Source organism: Oenanthe melanoleuca, chromosome 1 (assembly GCF_029582105.1).
Source record: "Oenanthe melanoleuca isolate GR-GAL-2019-014 chromosome 1, OMel1.0, whole genome shotgun sequence".
Taxonomy (NCBI): domain Eukaryota; kingdom Metazoa; phylum Chordata; class Aves; order Passeriformes; family Muscicapidae; genus Oenanthe; species Oenanthe melanoleuca.
The window spans coordinates 20,296,051-20,320,413 of NC_079333.1; the positions used below are offsets into that span (position 1 = coordinate 20,296,051).

General features: G+C 43.7%; 2 protein-coding genes, 1 long non-coding RNA gene and 7 other non-coding genes across 10 annotated transcripts in view; 5 read left to right on the plus strand and 5 right to left on the minus strand.

The window, feature by feature from the left end:
- ST3GAL6 (ST3 beta-galactoside alpha-2,3-sialyltransferase 6) overlaps positions 1–4,028 on the minus strand; it is an 84,999-nt gene extending 80,971 nt beyond the window's left edge. Inside the window, exon 1 of the mRNA XM_056497497.1 lies at positions 2,840–4,028. The gene's annotated coding sequence lies outside the window, so the exon portion shown is untranslated. The remainder of the gene's footprint in view (positions 1–2,839) is intronic.
- LOC130256191 (uncharacterized) lies at positions 95–19,696 on the plus strand. The gene is made up of 3 exons (XR_008841071.1): positions 95–2,896; positions 17,269–17,471; positions 17,858–19,696. It is a non-coding gene; the product is annotated as an uncharacterized LOC130256191 (long non-coding RNA).
- TRNAD-GUC (transfer RNA aspartic acid (anticodon GUC)) lies at positions 3,044–3,115 on the plus strand. Its single transcript has one exon. It is a non-coding gene; the product is annotated as a tRNA-Asp (tRNA).
- On the plus strand, positions 3,262–3,333 carry TRNAH-GUG (transfer RNA histidin (anticodon GUG)). The gene has a single exon. It is a non-coding gene; the product is annotated as a tRNA-His (tRNA).
- On the minus strand, positions 3,597–3,670 carry TRNAI-AAU (transfer RNA isoleucine (anticodon AAU)). Its single transcript has one exon. It is a non-coding gene; the product is annotated as a tRNA-Ile (tRNA).
- On the plus strand, positions 3,874–3,955 carry TRNAS-AGA (transfer RNA serine (anticodon AGA)). Its single transcript has one exon. It is a non-coding gene; the product is annotated as a tRNA-Ser (tRNA).
- On the plus strand, positions 4,255–4,328 carry TRNAT-AGU (transfer RNA threonine (anticodon AGU)). The gene has a single exon. It is a non-coding gene; the product is annotated as a tRNA-Thr (tRNA).
- Positions 4,884–4,957, minus strand: TRNAI-AAU (transfer RNA isoleucine (anticodon AAU)). Its single transcript has one exon. It is a non-coding gene; the product is annotated as a tRNA-Ile (tRNA).
- On the minus strand, positions 5,273–5,355 carry TRNAL-CAG (transfer RNA leucine (anticodon CAG)). Its single transcript has one exon. It is a non-coding gene; the product is annotated as a tRNA-Leu (tRNA).
- On the minus strand, positions 5,876–24,332 carry TTF2 (transcription termination factor 2). The gene is made up of 23 exons (XM_056497410.1): positions 24,028–24,332; positions 23,835–23,946; positions 23,555–23,641; positions 22,383–22,449; positions 20,951–21,910; positions 19,956–20,082; positions 18,936–19,118; positions 18,565–18,722; positions 17,631–17,712; positions 17,217–17,330; positions 16,463–16,613; positions 15,701–15,806; positions 14,519–14,709; positions 13,516–13,669; positions 12,661–12,752; positions 11,867–11,949; positions 11,281–11,420; positions 10,368–10,538; positions 9,706–9,764; positions 8,671–8,824; positions 8,480–8,562; positions 7,445–7,519; positions 5,876–6,618 (listed from the first exon to the last, which is right to left on the minus strand). Exons 1-23 carry the CDS (start codon positions 24,053–24,055, stop codon positions 6,474–6,476), a joined length of 3,522 nt encoding a protein of 1,173 aa, XP_056353385.1. The 5' UTR covers positions 24,056–24,332; the 3' UTR covers positions 5,876–6,473.
- Between the last annotated feature and the right edge of the window lie 31 nt (positions 24,333–24,363).

The following is a 24,363-nucleotide window of genomic DNA, read 5'->3' on the forward strand; positions in this document are numbered from 1 at the left end:
GCCGCCCCCGAGCGCCGCTCCGCCAAAATACATGATCGCTCTTCCTACACACCGCCTCGGTGAGTCGTTTCATGGAGCCGTGGTAGAGCAGCAAGGCCACTAACCGCGGCGAGGAGCATTCCTAAAAAATTGAGACTCTCAAGCCTTTCGTTTTTCTGAGTCAGTGAAAAAGTTGTAGAGGAAGAAGGACGTGATCAAATTCCCAGCCCTGCCCTTCACAAGCCGTCAGTATGAGTGCTGAGCTACTCTCCTTTGTTTAATTTGCCACTAACGCGACCAACATAAAATACATCAATAAAAAACATACTAGGAAGCCAAAAATAAGGTAATATCTGCATAGAGAAGCATATATAAATGTATCATGACAATACAAGAGCTTCCTCAAACCCGGGAACATTTAACACAGACATTCCTGCACGCCTCGGAAAGAGATCCCAAAGCTGCCACTAAAGCACGGCACGGTGTGAGAAGACAGTCACAGATCATGCATAACAAAATATGGAGTAAGGAAGGAAAAGGACAGAAGATATCTGATTGAAAAAAGGGCAGAAAAGCCCAGATGTGCATAAAGAAGAAAGAAGCAGAAAGCCCCTCAATAAGGGGACTTTTTAAAAGAAAGACTTCTAAATTGAAAAGGCATCATTTACTGGTGACATGCTGGGCCTGAAAAAAAAGTGGGCAGTCCACGAAAAAAAATTATTTGATTAGCTGCAGAACTGGAAGAATCTGCAAAAAGTCATATACCTTAAAAAGTAACCCTGATGTGGTCTAAATTCAACAGCATTCCTTAAGCAGCAGCATTCAATCACTAACACTGTGGGACTCCAAGACTGTAGGTTTTCCTCAATCAGAGACCACAGTTCTCAGAAGTCGATCAAAAAATTTTAGGAAACAGGACTGAAGAAACAGAATCACGCCAGAGGCAAGATGAAGAGTGCAGAACATGGATTTTGTTAGCTCAAGAAGCATCATGACAAAGACAACAGTCAGAGAAGAGAGAGGTTGTAAGGTCACTTTGTGTTTCTGCTGTTGTGAGACCTTATCTCACTGTAAAATAATTTCAGAGCCACTGGGATAAGACCTTTTCCAGAGCAGGAGACTGCTCAGTAAAGAAAGAACAACAGCGAATTTGTGTGCCAGGAGCCAGAAGCTACAATGCAACTGCAATGAAACATCCTGTCTTTCTGCAAAATAAGGGATTGCAGCCCTAACTCATTTTATTACCAACCCTGATCATTTTTGTTAGGTTATCCCTAATCTACTGATCACTCAGTCCTTTAAAATACCATTTTCTAAGAAAATTATGAAATAACTATTTCACTATTTTAAAAATGCAAGAAGCACAGTTTGTTTTGTCCTATTGTGCCATTAGAGTTCAAAATACATTTCCAAATACATTTCCCAGTCTTTCAGGATAAGAAGGATGCCTAGGGAGAGGTTAATTTTTTTTTTTTTCTTTCTGGAGTAAGAAATAAGTAATTGCCTTGTCAATTGTTGCATCAGGAATGTACAGGTGAAAGATGGTGAATCACTGATGGCAGATGTTTGTCTAAATGCAATACTTGGAACTAAATGTGTGAAATGTGTTTCCTTTTCCCTTCCCCAATGAGTCAAATTTAATACTTTCAGTATCTTTCCTTTCCCAGGAGAAACAACTGTTCCAAGAAAACCAATATAACCTAAGTTTGTAATATTACTTAAGCAGATCTAGTCCAGGAATGAGGAATTAAAGGATAGGATGGACATATATTTTCCCTCTGTTAATTATGGAACATTGCAGGTAAGCGATCATGTTAATAAAACTAATTTTTGAACTTCAATTTAGCCAAGAACGCTTCTACCATATAATGGTTTTAATTAGCTTTCTAATTAATTATTTTTAATCAGTCAGAAGCAGTGTACTAGTCACAAGCAGTGTGATTTCCCACTTTAACCAACAAGCAGCAAAATTTTTCTTACAGACTGCTATTATTAGAATAGATTGGGAAAATCACTGAAACTTTTAAAGTTTTGCCAAGCTAACCCTGATGAGCTTCAGTGAGCAAAGCCTAGGAGAGAGTGGTATTGCTGATAACTGGACACCTGGAATATAGAATTTATAGCCTCCTAGGACATGTTGCAGAAACCAGAAGTTAAAGAAGAAACTAACAAAGACAATTCAGCATTTGTGCTGAAAATGCCTTATCAACGAAAAAGACAGTAAAAAGACTGAAAATGTGCATCATAACAAATCAATAACCAACAGGATATAGAATACTGTTTAATGAAAAGAATTAAGTTTATAACCAATGGATATTAATTCCTTAGTTTGAGAAAAGTGTATAAATAAACGAAAGTTTTGAAAGTGGGCCTGCATTTCGGCCGAGCTGTACCCATGCACGCCGGCTGTGAATAAAGCAATGTTATTTTCTAATACTAAAACACAGGGTTTGGTTAACCCGGCGCTTTCGGCGGCAGGTGGAGCAAAACGACGCATGTAAAGGGCAGAAACTGGTTATAACCGTGCCTTAAAAACGCCAGCTGCTCATGACAGCTTTCTGGGGGTTCCTGATCCCCCCCAGACCGTGTAACGCTACAGGAAATCGTGTTGTAAGTTGTTATTTCCGCACCCTCTCCCCTTTTTTGTTACGGAAACCGATTACGCAGTGCCAACTTTGCTGCCTCCTTAGCAAGCAAAACACAACTACCCTTGGGCGACCATCTGAAAGCTCTGAATGTAAACCACGCCTCTCGTTAATTACCAGATGGCAGACAAGAGGCTGATGCATTTCGGGGCCAAGGGGTGGGTTTTTCCATGTTCGCCCCACCCTTCGAATGCGCTCCGTGCGGCGGGACTCACCGTAAACCTCGTGTGGAAGCTCACAGCAAGGCAAACGCAGGAGGTGGCAGGTCGCAGGTAGCTCCGAAAGGCTCGGTGGGGTCTCGCTTTGTGCCCGCTCGGGCAGCGCAGCGCGGCGGCTCCCTGAGGGCGCCCCGACCGCCGCCATTTCCTCAGGCGCTTTCCGCCTTCCGGGCTGAAACCGGGCAGGAGCGCACAACGCGCTCCTCGTTAGTATAGTGGTTAGTATCCCCGCCTGTCACGCGGGAGACCGGGGTTCGATTCCCCGACGGGGAGGCGGCATTGCCGTTTTGCCGCGCGGCCGCCGCTTTTCTTTTTCCTGGTGAGGTTCCCTCCAATTCCCCAACCACGGGGAACGTAGCTAGAGGAGTGCAGCGGAGAAAAGAGGTGGCGGCCGCGGCGGTGGCGCCGGGCGTTAGGCGGCCGTGATCGTATAGTGGTCAGTACTCTGCGTTGTGGCCGCAGCAACCTCGGTTCGAATCCGAGTCACGGCAGGAGCTCGATATTTTTTTTTTTCTTTCTTTCTTTCTTCCCTGCTGCCGTTGCTGTCTGCGAGCGCCTTAGCCGTGACGGGGCGGGGTGACTTTGGATCTCCTAGCCTCGACTTCGGGGTGAGTACGCCCGAGACCCGTCCCTGGACGGGAGTGGCTTGAGACTGGGAATGCTAAAACGGGAAGAAAAAATAAACTCAAGAAAAAAAAAAAAAAAAAAAAAAAAAAAAAAGAAAAAAAAAAACCCACCACCAAAAAAGACTTGTTGGCCCGTACGGGAATCGAACCCGCGACCTTGGCGTTATTAGCACCACGCTCTAACCAACTGAGCTAACCGGCCCGCCTTGTGCGCGTGTCCGCGGGGCCGATCCACGGCCTATCAGCTGCCTCGCCCCGCCCCTGCTCGCGCGCGCGAATCCCGGCGCCCCTCAGCGGGGGCAGCACCGAGTCGGGAACGCGCCGAGGAAAACGCGGGAAAAGGCGAGGGGGCGGAGCCGCCGGCTGGGCGGGGAAAGGCGGAAAACAAAAAGAGATGTGCATCCGGTAGTCGTGGCCGAGTGGTTAAGGCGATGGACTAGAAATCCATTGGGATCCTCCCGCGCAGGTTCGAATCCTGCCGACTACGTAGACTTTCTTTTCCTACTTCATAATGTTCTTTCTCCGGTGTCCCAAATCCGCTCGCTGTTTTTTTTTGTTTTTTTGTTTTTTTGTTTTTTTTTTTTTTTTTTGTTGTGTTTTGTTTTTTTTTTCTTTTTGGACACGATAAAAGTTTTCATCTGTAAGAAATAAAGAAAACGAGGGATTCGGAGCCACTCCCCGAGAGGCCCAGCTCGGGGCGCGCTCCCCAACAGTGAGGAATGCCCCGGCCCGGGAGCGCCCCCGCCCTTTAGGGCAGGGCTAGGCGGAGCAGCCCGCGGCACGCCCGGCGCCGTGGCTTAGTTGGTTAAAGCGCCTGTCTAGTAAACAGGAGATCCTGGGTTCGAATCCCAGCGGTGCCTGGACAATTCCCGGCCTTCCCGAAGGTTTATTTTGGGGGAGGTGCTGATGTCCCCTGGCCGGGCTTCTTCCCGCTCTTCCCGTGCCCGCAGCAGCCCAGCGTGGCCCGAGTGGCTCGTGTCTGTCTGGGTAGCGGGATAAGCTGCGCAGGGCGCCGATCGTTTTCGTAATTTCCCTCGCGAAGACTGAGGGGCCCCCCTGAACCCAGCTGCCGCCCTCGGGGACGTCCTCCAGCGCGGACTGGGTCTCGGCCCGTCTCGTTTCCTGCAGGAAATCGGGCTGTGCCGTCCTGCGGGGACCGCCCTTGACAACGCCTTTCCTTCAGCCCCTCGCTTCCTCACGTCCGGCTGGACGCGGCCCGCCCCATAAACAGCTGCGGCTGATGAAATCGGGACCCCAGCGGCGGCTGCTCTTACCCTGCCCTGGAGACCATCACGGCAAGGTGTGCGCGCCTCCAAAAGGGCGGGGTCCTGTCCCCCTTCAGCCGATCGGTTCAAGGAGTGCGGGCGAAGAGCCGCGCCAGCAGCCCCCGAAACGGGGGAGGCCCAAAAGGAAGTTGGCCCGTACGGGGATCGAACCCGCGACCTTGGCGTTATTAGCACCACGCTCTAACCAACTGAGCTAACCGGCCCTCGTTGGAGGGCGCTTTCTAGCATTGTCCATGTGGGACTGCCGCCACGGCGGTGCTGACCGCGACCCGCGCGATCGCCGCGGCGCCGGTCCCGTCCGAGCCGATCCGTGGCGGTATCCCCTGCACCCAACGGAAGAGCAAATGCGTGGGCACCACGCGTGTCCCTGGCGCACTTCTCTCCTCCGCTTGCCCACCCGCGGCGGCGCAGGGGTGCCCATCCGCGCCCACTCGCGTTTGGCGGGATCACGCACGAAAAGAGCGGCGCGCGGGGCAGGGAAAAAAAAAAAAAAAAAAAAAAAAAAAAAAAAAAGCAGATGTCAGGAGTGGGATTCGAACCCACGCCTCCAGGGGAGACTGCGACCTGAACGCAGCGCCTTAGACCGCTCGGCCATCCTGACGACTGAAGAGATGTGTCTGTCCGCCCGATTCGGCTCCGCCGCATCCCGGAGCTGTCCCGAGCACACACAGAAAAGTGCGCTTTGTTTATGGCAGCTGAACGGACAGGGCAGCGACCGAGCCACACCAGGGCAGCACGGCACCCCACCTGCCCCCTACAGCCTCCAGGCACCGTATAAACGCACCCACAGACCACCGTGAACACACTCAGCAGCAGGAACCGCTGCTGTGTCACACGCTCAGTGACTACGGGTGAGGGCTGCTCCCAGCCCTCCACACAAGACCAAAGATTTCTGGGTTACAAAGACATGCTTACATTAGAGCAGTCCGGAGACCTAGACTAACATTAGAGATACAGTTTTGCTCAGTTCTGTAGATAACTGCAACCGAACTTATTTATTATTCCTTTAAAGTATTTCAGTGCCAAAACCACACACATCACTTTGCAGCAGAAATTGGCCAGTTCATTGATGGCAGCTAAAGGTAGGTGCTATACCTTAAACTTCAGAATTTCCTCAAAACTAATACTCAGAAAAAAATCCTCACAACAATTAGGAACTCAGGTTCTGTTTCATAGAAACATAACAAATCTAAGTCCCTGCTTCAGTAACTATTTTGAGCAGGGTAGAAAAAGTCCTCCTCAAGAACAAAGTCTCCTTTGTTGTATTGTGAAGTATTCTTCTAAGTCCTTCCTTAATTTTGTTACCTGAAATTCTAAAATTTATATAGTCATCCTACAGAATCATGCTCAATTTTTTTTTCCTTTCTTCATGCCCACACAACCTCTGAACTTCCCTATCTCATGTTTGTCTCCCTTGTTCTTGTTCTATGCCTGTGCATTTCTTGCCTTGAAAAGGAAAGTTTTCTAACTAGAAGGCATTCACAGAAAACCAAGAACCAGTTTTGTTTCAAAATAACAGCTTAACTTTATTAACCTTTGGATACATGATCAATATTGAAATTAGTTATTGAAGTTGATAACTTTCCAGAACAGTTATAAAAATGTGGTTGTTTGTTCAAAATAAAAGACCACCTCAAAACAAAAGTCTTATGTTGAAATCTGCAGTTACCCAGTTGCAGTAGGTATAAATTACTTTCTGTTGGGTATTGCAAATGATAATTAGATGCCAAAGAGAATTTTGAGGTCAGCCAGAGTGAGCTTAGTGGAGGTCTCTCCTTTGCCTGATAGAACCTGCTGGGCAAGACCTTTCTTCCTCTTCTGGAGTTGCAGGATCTTTTCTTCTACTGTTCCTTCACAGACAAACCTAAAAAACAAATTTAAAATAGACAAAACAAAGCCACATCATCTCAAGTGCTACAAAAAAAGTCAGTGTTATATGAACACCTCCCCAGTAAGTTTCAAATGATTCATCTTACTTAGAAATTAATAATTAGCCAATTATGTGACTGACAAAATACTTTTCCTCCTAATTTGTCTCAAACCGAGACAACCTCTGAACAGAAACTAGCTGTCCTCATATCCAACCATGATAACATTTCAAATGTAAGTCTGATGCACTTCAGGTCTCAACTTTGGTCATCTGAAGTAACAGTAATTCTGTGATAAAATCCTGGAATCCTGATGGCACCTATTATACAAAAAAACATTGTACCCAAAATAACATTTTAGATTCTAGTCTTTGAATGTGCTGTGCATTTATAATAACTAAGTTAATCTTTCACTACTTAGTTACAGATACTTTTTCCAAAAGTCAGCTTTGCCTCTTATTAGAAGTGCTTTATGTGATTTTTATTAATGATACTAGAAAGGTTCAGGCTTAGGGATCATGGTGAAAAAATTTCCACTTAATTAGGAGAAATGGTTTGGTGCCCAAACTGTCCTCAGGAATGAATAGGACATACCCAAAAATCCACAGGCTGAAAAGCAAGAAACACCTGCTAGCTGTCAGGACAGCAACATGCATGCAAGTGCCACACAGAACACATGAAAACACTTTTATCTCCATGCCCAAACCTCAGTGTCAGACCTTGTGTCCAGCTCTAAGTAGAGAAACCAAGGTCTTGTCTCACTGACTAAAGCCAGACAGTATATAAGCAGCAGCTCCTCATTCTGCTAAGTAAAATGCTGACCTGTGTATCACAACATCCTTCCGCTGCCCCACACGGTAGATGCGGTCACAGGCCTGGTCCTCCAGAGCAGGATTCCTACAAGGTAATTTAAAAAAAAAGTTGCCTCATTTTCCTGCCTTCAGGGAATCCTATTTTCTTCCTCTTTAGAACTAAAACTGCTCCCAGGCTACCTTAGGTTTACCAGCTTGATGGCCAGCCTTCATCCTGACTGTATTTCCCTTTGCCCTGGGTTCCACACAAAGCCCACTGTGAGTCCATGCAGCCCCAAGTCTGGCCAACACTTGCTACTCAGAGAAAGCTGAGAGTAGGTGGTGAGCAAAGGGAGTGAAGCAAAAAGGCAAATCCCAGTGAAAGAGGCCATCAACTCAGGAATATTTACATAAGAAATGGGTCCCTCTGACAAAGTTACAGGGAATATTTGCTGGTGTAACTTCCATACTGTAGAAGCATCTCCTTAATGCTACTACTCAGCAGCTGGTTTCATATGAGGCACATTAGTTTGATTTCCAAGTTCTCATGAGTAATGTTTAATTCTGCAATTCTGACTTTGATGAGACAAAACAAGTATCAGGAGCTTGCACATACTCTTTTCATATGTAAGACCCAAAGGATCTTTAGCTGTGCCCAGTTACTGACTATGCTTAACACCATTGATTTGTTTCAAGCCAAATAGCCTGTAGGCATTACTGCACCATTTCCATAACTGCAAGAACTTAAGCCAGGGACTGCCAAGTCCCCGATAGCCTTTTGTGACAGAGCTGCATACTTGCTTCTTTGGATTGCTCTTACATTCCTCTATTTTTTCTTGCCCCTACAGAACTGTATTTCAGGGCAGTGAGCACTGGATGGACAAATCAGTGCCTTGGATGAAGGCTGTAGTAAAAACACTCTTCCACAACTAACCAGTAACCCCTGCTATAAGCTAAAGTCATCCCTCCTAACCCAGTTGCATCAGACATTACAATACATGCAGTGAGAAAGCAAGCAGCATGCCCTACATATCCTCTCCAAGATGGAATTTGTATTTCTCTTTACCAGTGCATGTCAAGGAGAAAGAGATGGTTTCCTCCAGTCAAGTTCAGGCCAACGCCTCCAGCCAGCAACGAGACCAACATTACCTTCAAAAGCCAAAAGAGCATTAAGGAACCTGTTTACAGTCACAAAGTCAGACATCATAGCTGCTCACAGCAGTGCTAGGGGACTGTTTCCCTGCCCTGAATGCATACCTGAGGCCCTCTGGGATTGTTATTGAACTCTTCCACCACATCCATCCTCTGTTTGGGATTGACAGAGCCATCCACCGTGGCGTACTTCAGCCCCAGGCGCTTCAGGTGCACAGCCACAACTTGGAGCATGCTTGTCCACTGAGACACAACCACACTGGAGAGAGAACAGGGAGTTCACAGACAGCTCTCTCTGCACTGGAACAGTTTAGTCATTGCAGTGTCTCACTCATGGGGCTACAAGAATTCCAGCACCCTTCCCCACTGCAAACTGGAGCCAAGCCCCTTCCCAATTCAGAAACAGAGGTGTAGTGGGTAGAACTTGCTGTGGAAGGCTAATATCCAATAAACTTCACATAAATTAGGTCTATAACTTCCACCTCTATTTTTGGATTTTACATTTCCACCTCCCAACCACAAACATGAGTCACAACACAGCTTTTTCTGCAAAAGACAAAAATCAATAGCAACACCAAATTTAGATTCACTCTAGCCTTTCACTCCCCAGTTTCTTGAACTAAACAGTTTGTGAGGCAGTAATTTGTTTGACAGTTTCTTGAAAGGGAACAAAAGCAAAGTTGGTGCTCCCATTCTTATGATGGGAATGATTTTTGGAAAAGATTGGAAAAAAGCTTTCTATAAGTCCTCTAATCAATGCATTCCTTTATCCCTAACAGGTTCAGTTTTAATATCTACTTTAGTCCTCCACTTTTTTGGGTTGTGAGGTGGGCAAATACTTCTCATCACAACTAAATATTCCCAATCCTATTTCTGGAGAATAGTCTTCCTGGGCCTTGAGACCTGAGATTTCTCGCACATTCCCTTATGTTTACACTTACCTGTATATCTTAAATTCCCCTCTTTTGTTGTAGACTTCTTTTTTCCTCAACAGTTGTGTTCAACTACTGCAGTACTGTCACCATTTTACCATACCATAAGTTTTGTATTCAATTATTTTAAGCTATTTCTGCTGTTGTCAAAAGAAACAGTGTGCTTTTCTCAATCACTATGACTAAAGAAAAGAACATGTTTGCTAACCTTTTCTGAGGCTCTGAGTGACTCTGAATAGTTTTCAATTCAGCCAGGAGTTGAGTTATCTGCAGGTAAAAAGATCCAAAACATTAGTCTGCTTGCTCTCATAATCCAGTTCATGCTTGGATATTCTTTATTAAAAGTAGAAAGTAATCAGAATAGCTTTTCAACTGGAATTTCTTCTGTGCTTAGAATTTGAAGAGATTTTAAAAGTCATTGGTGAGAACACTCCCACCACAGAAAACAGGGCCAGGAAATCAAATCATACAAGCCTGTCTTACAGATTCCAACCTTCCTGTGAGAAGTTATTGCAACCATTTATTGCAACTTCTTGTTGCCATCCCTTTTCTTCTAGCTCATCACAAGCACCATGGTCTCATATACAAGCTCTTCTGAGCTTCTGGGAATCTACTGCTTAAGATTTTCACTTACATTTTTCCAGCAGTCACATTCTCCCAGCTTTACTAGAAGTACCCCTCAGTATGTGAGAAGTTGGAGCCTTCCCGAAGGGGTTGGCAGCCTATCAACCTACTCATCTCATTTCATCTCAACTGGCAACTTAGCCTAATCTGCAATTACCAAGGTGTGACAATTCATGAGTCATTTAAAAGGCAAAGTTCTGAAATACAAGCTTCTCAAAGAAGGTAAAAATGCCACAACCAGAATACCTTGGAGCTCTCCCTGGTGATGTCAAAGATATCTGTGTGAAAAGCTGTGCCATTGAGGTAGACTGTTGATTTGGAATCAGGAGTCTGGAGCTCAGACAGTGTCAGAGCAGCAAGCTGTTCCTCAATGGAGAGTGCAAGGCCTTCGCTGCTCAAGTTAACTTGATCCAGAGCCTGTGGGAAGAATGCAAAATCAGAAGGGATCACAGTCAAGCCTGAGATCAAACTCAGTATTGATCCAGCCAGCACAGTGTCTGCTGAGGACACTGGGTTTGAAGGATGCTATGCAATATGAAGATAGAACAATTAAGAAACACTACTGGATCAAACAGTCCCTTTGGACCTTTATTCTGCCCCAAAAGGGGCAGTGTATGGCAAGCATGTGAGTATAGCCATTTCCTGTGGTCTAGTCTCCTCAGACCCTCCCACAGCATTTAACATGTGCAGGATTAAGGATGTTAGAACATAAATTCCTGTCTGTTCTCCTAATAGCTGAACTTTCTCTACAGCTGCTATATATATAGTTCAGAGCCAAGAATTCCTGAAAGATTAATCTGCTTCATGCAAGGCAATCTCAAAGCACTCACAGAGCTCTCCAACACACAAGCCCTTGGAACAGGCTACACTAGTGCACTTTTCAAGGCTAGGTTGAGATTAAGACTTCTTTAGCATTAAAATTCTAGTTCACTTTTTATCTGAATAAAGATATTTCCAAAGACAGAGCTGCCCATATAAATCATGCTGGGGAACTCTTCAGTAGAAGGTAAGCTCATCTAAAACATCTTGGTCTTTAAAATGCAGAGTCCTGTTCATACTCTCATAGCTAAGAGAAACAAAGGTGTTACCAAGTCTGTTAACTTGTATAAACACTTAAAGGAACCCCAGAAATCCCCCCAGATCACTACAATGCAATTACCGTTTTCAGTAAGGAGAGATGGCAGCAGCACTGACGGAGCCTCAAGAGCATGGATAAGACATGGACAGTACTTGAGACCTGGGAGGCACTTTGTGAGCCTGCTAGAAATTCCTTTTGACTGACTCCAAACTCTTGTGCAACTGTCAAGGAAGAAAGACAAAACATCCAGAGCTCTTGGAGGCATTTTCAAGCACTGCCCATTCACCTCCATGAAGAGGTTCATGAAGAGAAGTCAAGAATGAACAGGCAAGCAAATACCTGATTTAACACAGGAACCCACCAATCCCCACTTTAATTAAAAAAACAAAAAAGGCAACAACACAAGTATGATATATCATACACTAATGCTGACATACGTTATCTGAGCAACTAGATCTTTATTTCATAGGAAATATTAGACCCAGAACAGTTAAGAGATTTTCCCTGAGCCACAATGAGAACACGCTTTTAGAATACTAAGGTAAGTCTTTGTAACATGAGGGGAGCGTTTTCCAAAGAATTTCTGACCCCAGGTCTGTTCCCCCTTCTGAACTGTGCACTTAAAAGCCACTTTTGCAAATGTTTTCAGGGGAGGACACACACAAACCTTTCTCAAAGGGGTTACCACCATCATACTCTCTGCCTTCATTTTTCTGTTCTTGTCTCTTTAGGTAGGATTGTAGTGTTGACCTGTGAAAAAAGACAAAGACTGAGATTCACAGCAAGAAAAAAGGCAAGAAGGACTTGAGCTTAGCAAGCTGATGATGCATTAACGTAAAGAAGGTTTCATTAATCATTCAGTCACAAAACAATCACAAAAACCCCCAGTTTTCTTTATCTTGAGTATGATCAAAACCAAAGATGCATTTTGGAAATCATAAGAGAAAGCAAGTCTGCTTTTTGAGTACGAGAACACCTTTAAATGTATATTTAAAAGGAAGGAAAATTATTTACAGTGAGACTACTGGAAGAGTCTAGGAGAACACATAGTGATGCTGTCTTGCATTACAGCTATCTGGAAAGGCCAGCATAATTTCTAATTGTATAAGAATCACAGAGCAAAGATGATTCTCTCTTTACAGGTGCTCACACAGCATCATTTAAGAACTACTTGATGCAATTCCAAGTATTTGGAGTGTTGAAGTTTGTGAGACTAAGTATAAGGCTAGAATACAAAGCTCATATGAGGCATGAATATATGGGAGAAAAGAAATTAACCAGTTTTTCCTACTATCCAAACAAGCAATGTGTTTTCAAACATACTAGACAGATAAATCAGAAGAGAAAAAAATTAACAGGAGTTTGTCCAAAAGCTCTCCTCATCTGAAGTAAATTTCTCTTCTGATTTCCACTTCAAGAAGAAAAACCCACAAAATACCCTATCTCTACCCACGTTCATACCTGGACCTTGCAAAGAGCACATTGTACACAGACTGCTCCTCTGCTGTAAGTTTTAACTGATGCAAGCGCGTGCTACGCTGGGGCAGAGATACCTGAAGTGAAAATTCACAGGATCAGATGTATGTAGTGCAAAAGTCTTAGAGAACATCACAAACACCAGCCATCCGAGATTTAACACAGTACTCCAAGTCTCAGAAGATAGCTGTTTGTTCACTAAAGCCATATGTATTAATGCAGTTACGACACAACACAGACACTCACAAAACTCCAAGGATCCAGGTTAACATTCACAGTAAAATCTTTATTCCAGCTCATCCAATAACAAGAGGCACGAGCTACTGTGTATGAGCTGCTCAACAGCTACCATAGAGGGATTCATTTTTGTGTTGTTAAAGTAGCTGATTTCCCCACTCAAAATCAGATAGTACAGCAAAACTATACCTTTTAAAGGGTTAAGACACACCTATGACCTAGTACTCCATTCAACAGCAATGTAGAAAGCCAATGGTCCAGCACAGACCAGGTCCATTTGACATATGGCAGCTTGGGTTCTCAGTGAGCTAGGCTAGTCCAGTGATCTAGACTAACCTTCCACTGAGTGGCTATCTACATGCAACTGCTTGGCATATTTTTGTCTGCATGTGATTTATAACTGAAAGGTTTCATTATTCTCTTTAATTCTGCTTTCTGGGTAAGCAACCAAAGCATCCCATAGGCATTTGCTTCTCTTGCTCAAGAGACTGCAGCAGATAGGAAACCCCACCCATTAACAAATTAATGCACGTAAATAACTAACTGCATACTGCAAAGAAAACAATGGAATGATGGTATAGTTTTGGAGGGTGAAGTTCTTACCAGGGGCTTGCCAGCTGAATCCAGCTGATCCTTAGTTCTCTGCAGTAAGAGGCTCCTGGTTAAGAGGCTCAGCCTCTCCCCTCCCTTCCTTGTGTTGTTATCTACCTTGTACTTCCACACTTTGTATTCATCAAAAGGAGAGCAACGTAGAAACCTGTGACAGGAAGGAAGGAGATGCCATACCAAGGGAAGAAGAGTTCTTCACTTACTCTGGAGTGATCAGAACCAAATTCCTTGCTACCAAAACAAACAATTTCCAAATGCCATAACTGCATGACCAAGGAGCAGTAAAACATTTCCAGTGTAATGATGATAACTTGTTTGCTTAGATGTCCTACCATCACTAATACTGTAAGCACCCGTTTCTGATTCTGTACTGCCACTTCCTCTTAGCTTGTTATGTTTCAAGCATCAACAGCAAACAAAGGACATGAAGATGCAGAGGCACTTGCAAAAAAGCATATTTATCTGTTATTTCAAAATAGCAAACTTCTTACTTGGCAATTAATTTCAATTATCCCAAATTAATTTCAAATACATGTTCTCTCTGGTTCTCCAACACCATTTGTAACCTTCCCCCCCTAAGCAATGAGGGGCACCTGTTTATCATTGTTCAGAGAATTCAAAGTTTTCACCCTTTCCTTCAATGCCCTTGTAGCACAACACTCCAAGAAGATCCTCCCAGGCTGCCCTGGTAACAACAGGGATTAACTCAAAACCTCTGTTCATTAAAATTGCTTTGTGCCTACTCATCCTGAAGGCAAAGGAGATCCAAAGTAATTTCCCCTTTGTTCTCCGTGGAGGCAGAAAAGCTACATGCAACAGCAGACACAAAGCCTAGTGCAATGCCTTTGCAATCCAGTGCTAAGCATTAATATAACTAATCCTACTAACTCCACATATCTTAGAGACATCTCAAACTTAGAAACAACTTCAGCACTTCATCAGAGAAGAATTAATAGGACTGGATCCCTGTCCATGTGATCACGTGCAGCCAGCTCACCTCAGGAGAGAGTACATGTCCAGCAAGTTGTTCTGTATCGGTGTCCCAGTGACAGCCCATCTGGCACTGGCTCTCAGTTTGCACACAGCTATTGAGGTTTGAACCCGTGGGTTTTTAATATTGTGAGCTTCATCCAATATAATTCGAGCCCAAGCTACCCTGAGCAGAGGGGAACAGGGAGATGATCCACTCTGAAAGAAAAAGCAGACTCTCATCTGAAGCAAAACCTAGGTTCTCTTCCAAGGAGCCACAAGCAAATGCATTTTTCCAGCAAGAAGTCTTATCCTGATGATAGTCAGCAGCAGTTTGTGCTTTTACTGTCATGTAAGAAATGGTCTGCAAAAATTATCTTTAAAGCTTCTACACTTAAAGTTTATAAGCCAAAAGCTAACTTATTTGCCTGATCTCAATAACAATTTCTAGTATTTTGCTCGTTTTCTTGCTTTAATCATATAATTTTCTTGCTTCAAGAGGTGTTTCATATCAAAGTTTCGCTATGCTGGGATGAAGGACATAATATATAATTATTCTGATCTCTCAAAATTGTATAGATGCCACCTAGAAGTTTTAGGAAATTCCAAGTCCTGTTTTCTTCAAGAGGTATATCCAGAGCTGTGCACAGAGGCAAAAGATAGCAAGGACTTCTATACACTGTGTACTCATTTCAGTCAGAACTCAGCAATCACGTCATTATTTTCATAGCCCAGCCAGCACACTGCTGTTGATCTTCAAGGCAGCATGGAAGCTGCCTCAGTCTTAGTTCAGACTGACCCAGAGCCTGAGCACAACAGGTTTCTGGTAGTTTGGAGTGACATTAGTGCTTCGAGCAACAAAGAACATCAAACGGGAGATCCTACTGCTCCTTCACCTCAAAAAGAGAATGAGATTCACCACGGCATTCTTTAAATTACTTCTTAAGACATTTCAACTCTATTCAATGTAGCATCTTCTATAATTCTACAGAACAGATATATTGTGAATATATCTGTTCTTGTGGCACTTCACAGCACTTTCATCATTTTGCTTTTACAAAAATAATAAACAGGGGCTTATGGAAAAAAAAAAAATCAAGCTGCTGCTCACTGTAGCACACATAAGGTACTACTTCAAACCAGAATGGTTTGCAACACCTCAGAAAGAACAAAACCTTAAGGCAATTCCCTACTGACACTGGCTTCTCACCCCCACATCATAGTCCTGAGCAGGGACTTCTCCCTCCTCTTTGCTTGTGGGAATCTCCTTGGAGAGAAGGCTGTAGGTTGTGACAACAACATCATATCCAGAAAGCCTGAATTAAGGGAAAGTAGTAATCAGGAGCAAGAACAAATAAGGAATTCATTTTGCAAGAAAGACTAAATGCATGCTGAAGAATGCATTTAAGAACTACACAGCACTACAGGAGCTAAAATGCTGAGTTTTACAGAAAACTGAGCTTCATTGCAGTCAAAGAAGAATGACACATCATCCCCATTTTATGGATACTGGAAGTAGAACATCAAACTCAAAATTAGAATAAAAGCCCATTGCCCAAAATGCACACCACATGGCATGAGCCCTGTTGAGGGCCTGGCACCTATGAATACTGCTCAGCATGGCCTGAAGAGGTCTAGAAAACACACTGATCCGTATGTACAGCTGATAAAAAATACAACTACAAAGCACAACCACGGAAAAAACTGCCATTGACATTGCAAGCAAGAGACATTTTAGAGAATAAAAACCTTTTTTTTTTTTTTTTTTTTGCTAACAGAAGCAGCAATAGCCTCCACCAGAACCACAGGCACAGGCCATAAATGTTTTACTAAACACACCTTGAAAGCACACATCAGCCTGACCTTCTGGACCTTCCACATTTCAATATTTCATGTTCTCTCATCATTCTACATCCACTGAATTTCAACTTTGATAAACAATCTCTTGCTACATTTATGGTTTAGCACTTACACCTCTGCATGCTTATCTCGATTTGACCCGTGGTACAAATAAACCCTCAGTTTGCCGAAGGCCACGCGTTTCTCAATCTCTTTCTTCCAGTGATGGATCAAGGATGCAGGACAAATTATTAAAGTGCCATGGGAAGGGACAACAGTGAAGTCTAAAAGAAAATATTGTAGACAAGCTTCAATTTCTCCAGATTAGACTAGAACAAAGACAGAATTTTTGGAAATTCACAATTGAGAAGACTCTCCAGCCAGTTCCATGAGAACACAGGCAGTACACACTGTAGACACAGAAGCAATACTCCTTAAAAAAGCACTAATAAAAAAGGACAGTGTCTGTGGACAAGATAAAAGTAATATTTGGGAGAGTGTTGGAAAGAAAAAAAGATCAGTCACAGGGAGGTGAGTAGTAGCTATTTTAAGTCCTTATGAAAACTATGCACATTTTAAAAACTGTAACTCAGCATATGCTGGCTTTAACTATTTCAGGAAAACAGTAAAAAAAAAAAAAACAAAAACCAATAAGTAATGAGTTGGAAAATCCTACACATCCAATGGAAGACAAAAATGACTCTGATCAAGAGAAGGGCCATGCAAGGAAGCACAGTAAAATTTAGCCAAATGGAAGTTTCCTACAGAAGGAAAGTGAGCACAGATACAGTGTATTGTTCTACAACCCCTTAACCTGTAATGCTTTAGGCATTTCAGATGGCACATTATCCTAATGTATATGCTGTAGGACAGAAGCAATTCTGTACCATTTTTGGATAGCCATATTTCTAACGTCTCCTTTCTTTTCTCTGTCTTCAGCTGCTTCTGAGCCAGAATGAGAGCAATCATCGTTAGAGTCTTCCCCAAGCCCATGTCATCCGCTGCAAAAAGATGCATGCAAGTTATTACCTGCAGAAATGAGCCCCCTTGGATCTACACTGAGGGAAATGCTACAACAGAAAGTGCCCTGGGGAGCCCAGAAAATCAAGAACACACAGATGGAAATTTCATACAATTTCAGGGTATGATTTAGTCATCGCTTAATACCTAGCCTTGGTAATAGGGCACAGAAAACAAGCCCTTTTGACATGTCTACAAAATAACCAGTTATTGGCCTCCAAGTAAGTTACATGCAAAACTTTGCTGCCATAGATCTGCTCCACAAAAGTTCTGTTGCTCACCCAGAATTCCTCCACATGGCCTCTGACTCTCTCTCCAGAGGAGCCATGCAAGCGCCTGTTTCTGGTGCTGCAGCAGTGGGACCTGAGGGGGTGAATGAGACAGAGGATTTGAAGTAAACACCTGGCAAAATTTAGACACTTCTGCTTCCTGTACCAATTATCCTGTTTAACTGTTTCACTACAATCCTACTAAAAGGAGTTTACCTACCTGTTCTTTTTCCACACAGGCTGGGATACCCAAGGTAAGCAGCTTCTGAAGACAGGAGGTCAGCAGTACCATAAATGAGTTTTCCTAATGTTGCCTAACACTAACCAGCTTAGTGCCAAGAGTGCTCTCAGAGAGCAGACAACAATGTCTTGTTCAGCTGGAAAATCCACCCCACCTTGCTTACAACAGCTATCCCTGTCAAGGAAAGGGATTGAGAAAACTTCTTTCCCACTGAGTCCAAGACCCCTACAGACTTTGAAACAGGAAGAGGGTCTATATACTACCATCACAGGACATTCAGTGGCCTTCCCCACCACTGGAAAGGTCCCAAGACAATGTGACAAGTAACACAACATACAGGCATCTCCACACCATCCTGTAGAGGCATGTGCCTTTATTCCAACACCTTGCATATTATCTTAAACAGATCAGAACTGCCTAATCTGGAGCCCATCACATTTCATGAACTCAATCACCTGCAACACTTTTTGAAATATTTACTTCTTATAGCTCACCAGGAAGAATGAACAATGAGGTTCTCAGCCTGTTCCTCACACCTCTGTTCTGCCAGTCATGTACAAATAACATAGCTGGAACGTAATTAGAGAATCTCCTTCTAGCAGGATGCAAAGTATGTCAAAGTGGGAAGGAAGGAATACTCTAGGGTACCATACAGAGGTTACAATTCATTCATCAGCATGACAGCTTCCATCCTTGCCAACCCACCTTCAGTCCAGAGGGATCTTCAGCTGCTGTCTCCTCTGTTGGACAGGATTCTAGAGATTTGTGAAGATGATTAATAGCCTCAAATGTGGCACTGTGTACAGCCCTGATTCGGTCTCCTGTCATTCTTCCCCCATACAGATTCTGAACACCAACACTCACTGCAAAGATACAGTACCAGAGATGTGTTTACAAACCCAACTTTCCTAAACAAATCTTCCACCTCAGAGATTGACTTCAGTGGCTACAGATGCCTGAGGGACAGTATGTAGTAACAAAACAGGTACTCTCACATGTATCCACAAGTTGCAGGATTATTTCAGAAATAGTACTCAACAGTGTTCTCTGTAATGATGAAGTCTTTCTATACTTACTTCCAAAACTTTGGCTGCTAGAACCCAAAGTAGCAGCACCCAAGGGGTGACTGTGTGAGCCTGGAGAGGCCTTTGCTGTAGGATCCTGGAGTGGGAGTGGTGTTATCAACTTCGTACCACCTGGCCTGTCAACTGGGTTAGACAAAGCTTCTTCATGGCAGCTGCTGCTTGTGCTATCCTGCCCTTAAGAAGAAAGGAATCACATGCTGAAAAGGTTACACAGTGAATCTCAGAGCCTTGCTCTACAGCCAGAGAACAGTCTTCATTTTGCCCAATAGTCTGCTTGCAAAATACTATGCAGTGGTGACACTAATTCAATAGCAGACTCCCACATCACCTGAGCCACTGCAACTACCAACATGTGCTCTTGGACTGCTGCCGTGACAGGCAATGAGTCCAGCTCCAGCCTCAGTTTGTGGTTTACAGCAAAACAGTGAACTCTGCAACTGTGATCAGAGTAGTACAGACAAGGTGAATTCTGCGCCCTGTTCCAAGATGATTTAATAATTTTGAAGACATCACTCTTGTCAATATTTTGAACACAAAAACTATTGAAACATCCAAGAACAAATGGGCCAAGAGCTCGTGAGCTTTTTTCTCTCAGGAATGGCACACTGGAAGCTGCTCATTTTGAATCTGGTCACTGGAATATTTAGTGACAACAACATTCATGAACAGCACAGTTCCAGAATGCAACAGTGGGAGCTAACACTTCATTTGCATGTTCTCATAGACATATCTGTCTCAATCATGTAGCCAAAGCTGGAAACCTAGATCCTAATGGTGGGAGGAAACTCCTTTGGAAAGCCACCACATACAGAGCAAATATTTGAGTTGTTCCATTCATCTGCTCCCAGACATTTTTCATCTCTTCAGTAAATCTCAACAGATAAATGTTTTATAGACCACAGGCCATATATAAGTTTATGCTATATTTCCTCCATATTAACAACTATTTTAAGACAACCTGTTTTGTAAACTTCTGGAACAAAAACAAAAACAAAAAATAAAAATCCCTACCTTTTTCAGTAGTATCTGCTGTTGAAATGTTAAGAGCACTGAGTGCAGCTTCCAAATCCTGCACTTGCTTTAATAACCGTTCCCCTTTATCTGGCAGCAACTGAACGTTCACTGTAGCCAATGTACTCTGCAGAAAAGAAAGAAACCAAAACTTGAGTGTGGTTACCAAGCTCTCTCCCAACACAGAACAATCAGGTCACAAGTCTAAGAAGAACTAATCTTATCCCAGTTTAATCTGTATTTTGATACTGTTCTGTAATCTCCAAAAGCTTTCAAGTGCCATTCAGTGCAATTAAACAGTCTTTTAGCAGAAATACTATCTAACCATTAGTGGTTTTTAGAAAACAGGAAGGACACAGGGACGACTCCTTTTTATGAAACAGGCAGTCAGGTGAGTCAGACAAACACCTCTCAAAACATCCACAACATTTAACCTACTTCCACCTTTCTATGCTTACACAAACAGCAGTTCTGACTTTATTTCAAGGTTGTTCTGAACTCTAGAAAAACAGGGAGGGGTTCATAATAAAAACTGTAAAACGCAGTGATTGGCAATTATTGAAAAAAGAAAGCAAACAGGCAGGTTAGTTTATTTCACTCTAGTATGAGCTTTCATAGCTGTATCTCTCCTATCACACAAGGCCAAGAGGCTACCAGAAATAGCCATGTTATTGACAAAGGTTAAACTGGCTGTGCACTATTCCATTTTATGCAAATTACTTTCAGGGTAAAGGACAAGACACAACATCAGGTGGATCAAAACTGAACATACCCAAAGGCAGAACACTGTATTACCTTAGAGGCAACTGGTTTGTATCTGCTTAATACAACCAGTCTGTACATGGGCTTAACTCCCTCCCATGCCACATCTTCCTAAACCCCATTTTGAGTTTCTGCTGTGAGGAAATACCATATTCTGATGCCTGTCACAAGTAAGGAAAGTCACCTTGAAAACAGAACAATAAATTCCCCAAATAATAGGTGCAATAAATGACCTTTTTCTGTTTCAGCTGGCATACAAGTTGGTTATGACGCACTTTAGGGTCCTGGGGTCCTTCCATGTGATGTGATGCTGCTGCTCCTGGCAAAGATGTCCCCTGCACACTCATTCCTGATTTTCCTGAAGGAATCTCAACTGATTTCTCAGGTTTACTTTTACCTGATGAGGAACAAATAAATTGTACTTCATCAGTGTCACTACCAGAGGCTTCACCAGGAGGCTGTGGCAGCAGCCCCGGCCTGAGCTGTGCCTTGAGCAGCTCTGCCTCTGCCCCTCCCCTCAGGGTAGGGCACTGTGATGCTGACTGTGCTCCTGCTGGGGAAGGGCCATCTTCCTTAGACACTGGTTTCATTTCACCATTCTTCTGACCAGTGCAATCTTTCTCTCTTGTTTCTTTATCCCTACAACTTTTTAAGCTTTCTTCTCCAAGCTGCTCCTCCCCTGGAGGCTCGGTACTTGTACTTTGCTTTCTAAGATCTAGTGGCAGGAGTTTTGATCTTGCGCCTGGCTCCTTGCCCACAGAATCAGAAGGTTTCTTGGATTCCCTGCCACTGCCATCATATTCCTCTTCCTCTGAAAGTGTATTTTTCCCTTTCCTGGTCTCAGAAAGGCAAAATTTAGATTCAGACACTTTAGTCTCCTGAAGTTCTGGGTCACTTTTACTTCCTGTGGATGTTTTCTTTTTATTTTTGAGCACTTCAAGAGGTACTGTCTCTATGGAGGAATCAGAGGTTGATCTCTTTTCTTTATGTGACACCAGCACACTCTCATTCTCTGCATTAACTCCTTTTTCTTTACTTTCCTCTCCATTTCTTTGCTTCATTTGTTTCCAGGATGATGGTGCACAATTCTTGTCTAGCACTTTGAATGGATTTCTTTGGCTAGTAGGATTGAAGAAAGGTACTGCTCTGGGCTGGGATTCCAAGGGTTTTGACACTTTGTTAGCCTTTGGATCCTGCAATACATACATGGGTGTAAATGCTAATGTTCAAATTATTAGAGCCTGTTAATAACACATGCAACTTGATCACCTCAAGCAAGACTTCATCCTCTACCAAGAATAATCTTTCCTATCATTTTAACAGAATCAGAATAAGCATTTCATATGAAATCCAAAACAAAACGGCTGGTTTTCTACTTTCTTTGCCAGTCCCATTGTGTTTTGGGATCAAGCACAATATCTTTTCCTCTAGAAAACAGGACAGCCAGGAATTAAATCCAAGTTTCTTCTAAGACTCAAGAATAGTGACTACTTCACACAACTTAAGAGAAAAAGAAATCTCATCTAGAGGACAGCAGGCCTGATACACTTCTCAGCTGGCAAATATAAAATCTCCCATTAAGTAGTTTCAGAGGTGATTATGGTATTGGAATGAAAAGTCATGCCAGAATAAGGCAATACTATAATCCAAACAAAACACTCATACCTGCCATGGGACACTTCCACACCATTTCTTCCCATTCAACTTACTCTTAAGGCACCGGTAAAACAACCTACCAAGGATTAAAACAAGATTTCAATCCCAGGAGCCAGAAAAGAAACTCTAAGCATTCTTTTAAAGGTACTTTGCACCAAAAACCATCACAGACAAGTTCTACTAACCTGTACTTTACATTCAGACCTTTCCATAACAAAAGGCCATGAACACCAGCAACAGAGCTTTTAACAGAAGCAGTGTTCTCTGAATAAAGATTCCTAGGGTTTGGGTTTTTTTATTTTATTTTAGCAACAGAAGAGTAACTGCTCACACAAAAATACTGTCTATGTTTAGAGCCTTAGAAGCATCTTATGATTTCAAGGTGCAAGGAAACAGTTCTTATTCTAGTTGGACTGCACAGGCCACCTCATCTTTAAAGCAACTCAGGGACAGAAATACTTCAGATGTGATTTCTTTTTTAAACTAGCAGCCAACCAGGACTGCTGCAAGTATTTTATCATAATTAAAATTGGTGAATTTGATGCTGAGTTTAGATTAACCCAACCACAGAGCCACGTTCAATTCTGTTAAAAACAAATATAATCTGATAACCCAGGTTTATACTATTGGATGTAACTGCTAATAAAAGTGGCAAACATTTGGAAACAGGGTAAGTGAAGGCCTCAGGGCTCGATAATGCTCTTCAATTTTAGAAGGAAATTGCAAATCAGTTGCCATCAAACAATTCCAAATATTTCAACACGTGCAATAAACTCCGTTTCCACTATGAATGACTGGTAGTTCAACTCTCACTTGTTCGTAAATAATAAAGAGAGCTAAGACTCTCCTGATCCTAAGAATAGCCATCTTTATTTTTAAGAGGCAGCATCCTACAAAGTAAGTCTTCAAAGCTGCCATAAAAATGAGATGCCCTAACAAAGGCCCTCCTTTCCCCACAGAACACAGGTACAGCTTAGGTGGATGTTAAATCCTCATTACAGAAAAACTACTTAATCATAGGATTCAAGTTTTCTGACGTGTAAGTGTAAAAACTAAACGACCATTAGTCAGAATCAGTTTGAGAAGATCATTTTAAGCACTGAACATAAGATAAAGAAGGAACATTAATTTTACCCGTTTGGAGGCAAACATCCGGTTTTTTAAAAAATTGAGGAACTCACTGGTATTCATCTCTGTCCGGCTGCTGAACCAGGACTTGCAGCTCCACCACGCATCCCTCGTGGATCAAGCAGTGAGACGCAGGAATCCTGAAAGGGCGAAAGGAGAAGCGGAAGAACACAGACAAGACGAACTGCCCAGGAAACTGCCACCGCAAAACAATCACTTGCGACAACACAAAGGCTACGTAAGAAAACAAGTTTGTGACTGCAGACACAGCAGTGAACTTCCCTCAGGACAGCCAAGCGTGTCCCCCTCCTGCCGCCCCTGCCCTGCACCTACGGCGCTGGGAGGACGAAGCCGCAGTCAGCGGAGCTATGCGTCCCGCACACGTAGAAACTCTTCCCTTTGTTGGGGCCATCGCGGACGCCCGTTTTCAGGAAGCAGAGGGACCCTGCGGAGCGGAGAAGAGCGGAATTGGTCAGGCCGAGCCCCGCTCACAGCTCCCCTCAGGGGACCCCGGGCCGCCCCTCACCGTGCTCGGCGCACAGCACGGCCTCCATGGCCGCGCGTGCCGCCCGTTGAACCGGCCAATCCCGCCGGGCCGGCGCTCCCGCCAATCAGCGCGGGCAGGGGCGGGGCGCGGGCGGCGCAGCCAATCGCCGCTGCGCTGGGCGCTCCCCTCGCGCACCCCCGGGGGCGGGAACTGAGATGCGGCGGGGGCGGGGCCATGGGCGTGGCCTAAAGCCCGCCCGGTGCGGACGGAGCCGCGCTGCTCCCGGGACTCCGCCCTGTGCTGGAAACACCTCCTGCCGCGCCTGGCAGGCTCATCCTGCCACCTGGACGCACGTTTAAAAGTAAAATACTTAAA